The following is a 7,621-nucleotide window of genomic DNA, read 5'->3' as shown; positions in this document are numbered from 1 at the left end:
CGAAATATTATACATACGTATACTTGATGATGATCTTCGCAAAATGTCAATGATCGCATTGAAAATATTTAAGAGACAAGTATTTTGAATAAATTTAAACACAAACGAAATATTATTAAACACACAATTTATTTCCATTTAATAATCATGATGTTATAAGAAATTCTTTTATCAGCCGCAATACCCGCGATAGAGAAAAATTCGTGGATGATATAAAAAAAAGAAAAAAATAAAAAGTACATTTTCTTTTTTCTTCTTTTATTTTTTCTTTCTTCTAATTTTTTTTTCTCTTGTTTTCTTTTTTAATCTAATAAACTCTCATACATTTTATAATTACGTTTCCAAATAGTACGATACATAATCCATATTTTAATATAAACCTATGCGACTCGTATAACACGGATTTTTCTCTTATAACACGGAAATGGTATACCTCGTATATGTACGAGTGTCTAATTTAAATATAATATTAAAAAATGTTTAGGTCCTTTTAGTTTCATAACGAGACTTGCTTTAAAAGCAAAATAATTCACCGAATAATGTGTACGCGAGATTATTAATTATTTTCCCATTAATTAATATCGATCGTAATTAGATATAATGAACATGTAATTGATACATTTTCGACGATCATATCGGATTATATGTTATATAAATAATTTTCGGAATTATAAACATACATGTTTTAAATAGGAACAGACACAGATATTGAAATCGAGCGATCGATCTTTTAAAATCGTCGTTATAAGTTATATACATATATATGTACATACATACATACATACATACATACATACATACATATATATATACATATGTACTGTATATCATTTCAGTAATTACGATAAGATGGATGTTATTATACGTAATATTAACCTACGTAACTTTGACGTAGATTCGCATTAAAATGACTTTAGACTTTAGACTGACGATGAATCAATCGTTCGATCGATCGTTTGTTTGGTTGTAACAATCTGAGTAGTTATCGATTTACATTTGATCCTTTCTTATGCATCCAACATACGTAAGTACTTATATGTATACATATATATATATATATATATATATATATATATACATAATATATATACTATATATATATATATATATATACTATGCATGTATACATATACTCACCTTACTTGCTTGATACTGGTTCTCGATACTTTGATTTTACTTCGATTCTACTGTATAAAGTAGCATCGATTCTATCAATCTGCTTTAGCAGTGTAATTCACCTTGGACGAAAGTAAGTAAGTAAGTAAGTAAGTAAGTAAGTAAGTAAGTAAGTAAGTAAAAGTAAGTAAGTAAGTATAAATAAGTAAGTAAAAGTAAGTAAGTAAATAAGTAACTGCGAGGTTACTGTTAGGAATTGGAAGGCCGGTTTTGTTGTTATTGTTGTTATTGTTATTGTTGTTGTCATTGTTGGTGTTGTTTCGTTCTGTTTCTTTTTTGTTCAAAAACTTATCCATTAATATACTTTTGTATTGATTAATTAAACCTTTATTCATTTATTCGATCAACGAAAACACGATCGTACACAGTTTTTGATATTAGCATTTAATGCCGGTCGTCGTAACATTTTTGTTATATTAATTAATTAAAATAAAACAAAAACAAAAAAATAAAAAAAATAAAAAAAAGAGACAGACAAAATTTTATCTTCAATCGCATCCATTAGAAGTAACACAATCGGTACCGTAGCGTTTTTTTTTTTCTTTCTTTCCTTTTTTCTTTCTTTCCTTTTCCACTTCTCTACTCTAGAACTATGAACCCCATTTTTATTACCGATATTGACATAGACATTGGAGCACGTTTATTTTTAGAATTTTCTATAGCCGATATATCGAGTTGTTTTTTCTTTTCTTTCTTCTTCTTTCTTTCTTTCTTTTTTTTTTGTTTTTTATTCTTTTCTCTCTCTCTCTCTCTCTCTCTCTCTCTATGCGGTGGGGGGGGGGTGTATAGCGGGAGATGACATTCTCTTTTTTTTTTGTTTTTTTGTTTTTAAGATAAATTTCATTTCCTTCGGTACAATTTTATTATTATTTACTATAGATTTCGCGAAAAAGACGCGTTGCGATTTTACAAAAATCTCTTTTCATTCGTACGACGACGATACACGCGAGAACATTCGTAGTACACACGCATACGCTATCGCGTAATCCTTTTGTTCTCGACTACTATCTACTTTTTCTTTTATTATGAACGTATGTACTTCACTGTTACACCGTGATAGTTTTATTATATATATATATATATATATATATATATATATATATATTTTTTTTTTTTTTTTTAAATATATATATAGATTTTTTTTTGTTTTTTTTTCCTTTTTTTCTTTCATATATATATATATATTATATTAAATAATTAAATTGCACTAATACATTGCACACATTCTCTTTCGTTTCTTTGGCATCTCTACGAAGTACTTGCACGTTTCGCTGGGGTACTCTGGTAGGAAAGGGGGAAAAAAAAAAGAGAAAAAGAAAAAAAGAAGGAAAAAGGAAAAACAAAGGAAATGGGAAAGACGTGTGGGCGGCAATGGGTGATACGACACATCTGTCTCCGGTTATGTCCATTGGTTCAACCACCGTTTCTTTCACGTCTTCTACTTACACGCTTATGTATATCAGTTTGTATGTACCGTGTATATATATACATATATATATATATATGTATGTATGTATGTATGTATGTATGTATGTATGTATGTATGTATGTATGTATGTATGTATGTATGTATGTATCCCCGTATAATCAGCTTCGTTGACCGTCACGAATTATCTCCAAGTAACGTATACGCAACGAAAAGATTTAATTCAAATGCTTTTTTTTTTTTATTTGGTTTCCTTTTTTCTATTTCTTTTCTCTCTTTCTCTCTCTCTCTCTCTCTCTATCTCTCATTTCTTTATTTTTTTTTTTTTTATTTTTTTTTTTCAAATAACTTTATCCATCGCGTAAATATGTATGTAGACTTCGTTGAAAAATTTAATGAATTGAATCAATAGTCACGTACGCGGACACATTTTACAAACATACATTTTCTCTCTCTCTCTCTCTCTCTCTCTCTCTTTCATTTTTTTTTCTTCTTTTTTCCTTTTTTTTTTTTTTTTTTTTTTTTTTTTTTTTTCTATCGTTTCGCTTCAAAACGTATCGTCATCCACTTATAAACTACGTACATACAAGAAAAGACAGACGCTCGTCCATATCTTTTTTTTTACACTTTTCTTTTCTTTTTTTTTTTCTTTTTTTTTTTTCTTTTTTTCGTCATCTTCGCAAACGCACAAACACGCACGCATATACTATGTATATAATATGGGTTTCTCTCTCTTTCGAGCGAGCGAGCGAGCGAGCGAGAGATCTCGAATGGCGTGCCCGTTTCGTTCACGAAGCAGACAGAGAGATATGCAGAGGAACGCATTTAATTACACGCACAAGGGGATGTAATAAAATCGTTTAACGAAAATAGATAAATATATCACATAACGAGAACGAGGAAAGGAATTAACCGTTCGTGTTCGACCAGTCGACGATTAAAACGGCAATAATTATAACAGGAAAGAATACCTCGTTCTTAGTTCTTCTTCAACATGCGGGGGATGTTCTTCGATGGGAGAGGACGATGGGAGGGAAGGGGTTCTTTTTTTTTTTTTATACGTCGTTTCTTATACAAATAGATATTTTAGTATGTTATTATATGTGATGGAAAGGATTATCATAGTTTAAAAACATCATAGAAATGTTGTTTTATAATAATGGAGGAAAAGGGAGATATAGAAAGAGTTGAGGAGTAGAAAGGGGTACAAGTGAAAAGGAAGGGAAAGAGAGAGAGAGAGAGAGAGAGAGTAAGTGAGAAGGAAAGGGATTGAGGGGGAGGAAGAGAATGGGAGAGAGGGAGTAATGGATGATTACTACGGATAAATTCGGTCGTTCGGTTTCTATCGGTTTATCACAAATGACATGCATACATGGTATACTAGAGAATATAGGAAACACATAGTTACAATGGAAAGGCGATCACCAGAAGAATTTTCATTCTTCCAACGTTGGCAGTCCGTATCGCATACGAGTTTGGTATTTTGATATTAAGAAATCGGGAAGTTGGGATTGTGGCAGAGAATACACCGATCGAGGGAAGCGTCGGCGACATTGTATATATATATATATATATATATATGCATATGTATATATATGTATATGTATATGTATATGTATATTTAAATAGGTACATATGAGCGAATGATAAATCGTATAGGAATGTCCTTTGGTTGTTGTTATGTTATCGCATATAGTCAATAGGAATAGGCGGATGAATGAAGAAGGAGGTGCGGCTTCGGGAAGCCTACGTGGCGTTATCCACGAAAGACGATCGTTACGGCGGATGCTGGGAAAGGTTATTGAAATAAACGGCTCTTTGATTTCTGTATTGAGAAGCGACGACAGCTTGGGGATTGGGTATATGCCTTACACCAAGATTTGGCTTGTTTTTCATACCATAGCCAGATGATATACGGTGATGTGGTTGTGGAATACGCAATGCGACCTTGCTAGCAGGTATACCAGTTGAACCAAGTAGGTGAGACTCGATGGAATTTTTCTCGCTGATGCAGCTGCTAAGACGAGAAACCGCAACGTCCGAGAGTGTACGCAGATTGGAGTCTTGCCCTCTACGTTGTTCCATATCCTTGGATTTACGAAGGAAACTTCCCATGGTTAGGCTGGTCTGTTGAGGTCTGTTGAGCAAAGGCAAAGAAGGTGGCGTAGATATGGACGAGGAAGAAGAAGTAGAAGAAGATGAAGATGATGACGATGAAGATGATGAAGAAGACGACGACGACGAGGAAGAAGAATTTGATGAGGAAGATGGAGACGGCGAGGAGGATGCCGATGATGCTGAAAAACCTATGGAGGAACTCTGCAATGTCGAGGACAAATCTAGAACGTTGTCGTTAACCGTCCCACCGTTGCTTAGGTCTAAGGGAGTTTCGTACTTTGGATTGTTGGATTCCACCATTGTGCTCGTTACGGCGAATCCGGAGGAAGGTTTAACCACTCGTAAAGGCGCCAACGGAGGTGGACCCTTCTTTTTAGGGCACGGACCTATACCGTGTTGCATCGAAGAAGTCGACGAACCTCCTTCTTCCTTCGTCTTAGACATTATACCTTTCAATGCGTCTCGCATTTGTTTCTCAGCTAATAAACTCCTAACGCGATTCGCCTTGCTCTCCCGTAATTGTTTCTCCAACTTTTCCCGATCCAAGTCGTTCGGTTTCTCGTTGTAATTCTGACCGCGTTGCTTCGCCTTGTCACGCAAGGACTCGTTTGCTTCGTTTATCGCTACCAAGCCTAGCCTCCGTAGAATCTCCTCGTCCTTCTTCGGACGTTCCACCGTAGTTACGGTATTTTCGATCGGCGACTTACTAAGCGTCTCAGCGACTTGTGTCTCCTCTTTCTGTTGAATCGACACTTTCGAAGACTTTTCATTATCTTTTTTATCGTGAGAAGAATTATCATCCTGAGCCGGAACATTAATGTTCTGAGCGACTCTGACTACCTCGTCCGGTATACAATCTATGATATCCTCTATCGTTTCCTCGGACTCAACTGGACACTCCTTATTGATATTATCCTCCTCTCGAGGTAAATTTACCGAACGTTTTTGATTCAACGCGCAAGCCTTGAGCTTCTCTCGTCGGACGGCCCTCATTTGTAACAATTTCTCTTTAGCTTGGCCATTACTACTACTGGACGTAATTCTCGGTGGACAAGGAGTTAACCTGACCTTTAACTTAAGGAGATCCTCTCTCGGTGTAGTAGTGATTTCCGCGATTACACGTTTGTTTCGCCGTTTCCTTCGCTTTCGATGCTCCAACCTCGCTAATTCCTTTGTCCTTGAACTCTCTGTAGCATGATTGCTTTGCTGTATCGTGACCGACGAGATACCAACGGGATCAGGCGCTCTCATCACGGGAGTGACTTCGCAACGGGGTTTCTTTGATTTCGTCTCTTTTGCTTGCTCTTTCGTAGTTTCCAATGTACGAGGAGCTTCCGTCCTACTTCCGAACGTCCGCCGAGATTCCGCATCGTTATCTTGAACAGGCTTTGGACTTGGCGGTGGCGTTGGCGGTCTTTGAATATTTTCAATGGTAGGACCGTCCTTGTTGTTATCCTTTTTACATGGGCTAGATTTCGAAGTAGATGCCGATTCTTCCTTTCGAGGAACGATACGATAAAATAGCTTCAACGGTGCTTCCTGTAACATAAAGAAAAAAAGAACCTCCCTTTTTGCTACATTCTGTTAGGAACATCAATGACTTACGCGCGATTATGATCAATCGTAATCGCGCAATAATGATCGTCGTCGTGATTATTCACCTTCTTCCATCCGAAGATACAGGCCAAGTCCAACAACGTCCAAGACATTTTTAAAACGTCCGGCTTTCGGCGACCGCGAGGATCTCCGTTGTAATCCTCGCACGTCATCTCTATTCTGTTAGCCATGTTAACTCCGGAATTCGTCTCTTCCCAACCTCTTTTCAGGGTCAACAAACGTACGAGATGACGGACCGTCACAGCAGCCGGACACTTGAGATATCTTGTGGTAGGTTCCCGAACAGTAGACTCCTCGTTATCCTTCTTCTCTATTCCCAAAGGTACTGATTTTTCTCCTTGCGTCTCTTCGTTCTTCGTATCCGTTAATTCGCGAAGGCTCAGACTCACGAAATCGTCCAACGTTAATTCCAATGCCCCGAATGGCGACGGTAATGGCGGACATTGCGGATTTACCAAACGGAAGTGTCGCCTGCGTTCGAGTTCCGAACGAAAAAGACCCGGAACCACGAGATAGACCAACCTTTGGAGTCGAGGATCCGGTAAAAGTGGTGGCGATGCCGACACGTTGCATACTGGGCACAATCGAGCACCGCTACTCAGACGTCTCACTATGCAGCCTCTGCAAACTAAATTGCGCCCACGTATCCTATTTAACATTTTCTTCGTTCCTATTATTCGCTAACATTTAGATCTAATAGATTTTAACATTTATCTGGTTTAATCGATAATAGCTTTGAAGAGAAACCATTTGGAATTCTATCGTTTTTTATCGTTTTCTTAAGTTTTCTTTTTTTCTTTTTTTCCCCCCTTTCTTTCTTTCTTTCTTTCTTTCTTTCTTTCTTTTTTATCCCGGAACACAAGCGAAAAACGTGACCAAGTTGGTCTTCATTTCGCTCGCTTGTAATTTTTCCCAAATCATCGAGAAATGTTCGCATCGAATTGTAATTCGAAATTAATAGAAATTGTACGAATATATTGTATTTTCTTTTTTCACCGGCCGACAATGAGATAAAGATTTATAGATCAAGAGATGCCAAATCATATAGCATTATTTACGATTTAATCGTTTTCCGATCTAAGTTCGTGCACGCCCACAAAATCTACCGCGAATACAATCGTCGCCAGACGAATCTCTGCCCACACAGGTCTTCGCGAATATATATATATGACGCGATTCTTTGAGAAATGAAAATACGAAAGTGGAAAGAGACGTTTCTCGAAAAGTTATTCCTCGAGGTTAGAAAGAAAGAGAGAAAGAGAGAAAGAGAGAGAGAGAGAGACG

At 36.6% G+C, this 7,621-nt stretch overlaps 1 protein-coding gene across 6 annotated transcripts in view; it reads right to left on the bottom strand.

The window, feature by feature from the left end:
* Nucleotides 1-1,477: 1,477 nt before the first annotated feature.
* Nucleotides 1,478-7,621, bottom strand: part of LOC124956467 (polycomb group protein Psc-like) — a 16,892-nt gene continuing 10,748 nt past the window's right edge. For 5 of the 6 annotated variants that reach the window (XM_047512306.1, XM_047512305.1, XM_047512301.1 and 2 more), the window contains exons 3-4: nucleotides 6,382-6,965; nucleotides 1,478-6,259 (exon numbers count right to left, since the gene is read on the bottom strand). In XM_047512306.1, the coding sequence (XP_047368262.1) occupies nucleotides 4,379-6,259; nucleotides 6,382-6,965 (2,465 nt within the window). In that variant the 3' untranslated portion in view covers nucleotides 1,478-4,378. The remainder of the gene's footprint in view (nucleotides 6,260-6,381; nucleotides 6,966-7,621) is intronic. The other variant, XM_047512307.1, reaches the window with a different exon arrangement.

The sequence above is a fragment of the Vespa velutina genome, chromosome 22 (assembly GCF_912470025.1).
Source record: "Vespa velutina chromosome 22, iVesVel2.1, whole genome shotgun sequence".
In the NCBI taxonomy this organism is placed as follows: Eukaryota; Metazoa; Arthropoda; class Insecta; order Hymenoptera; family Vespidae; genus Vespa; species Vespa velutina.
This window is presented reverse-complemented; position numbering and strand designations above follow the sequence as displayed.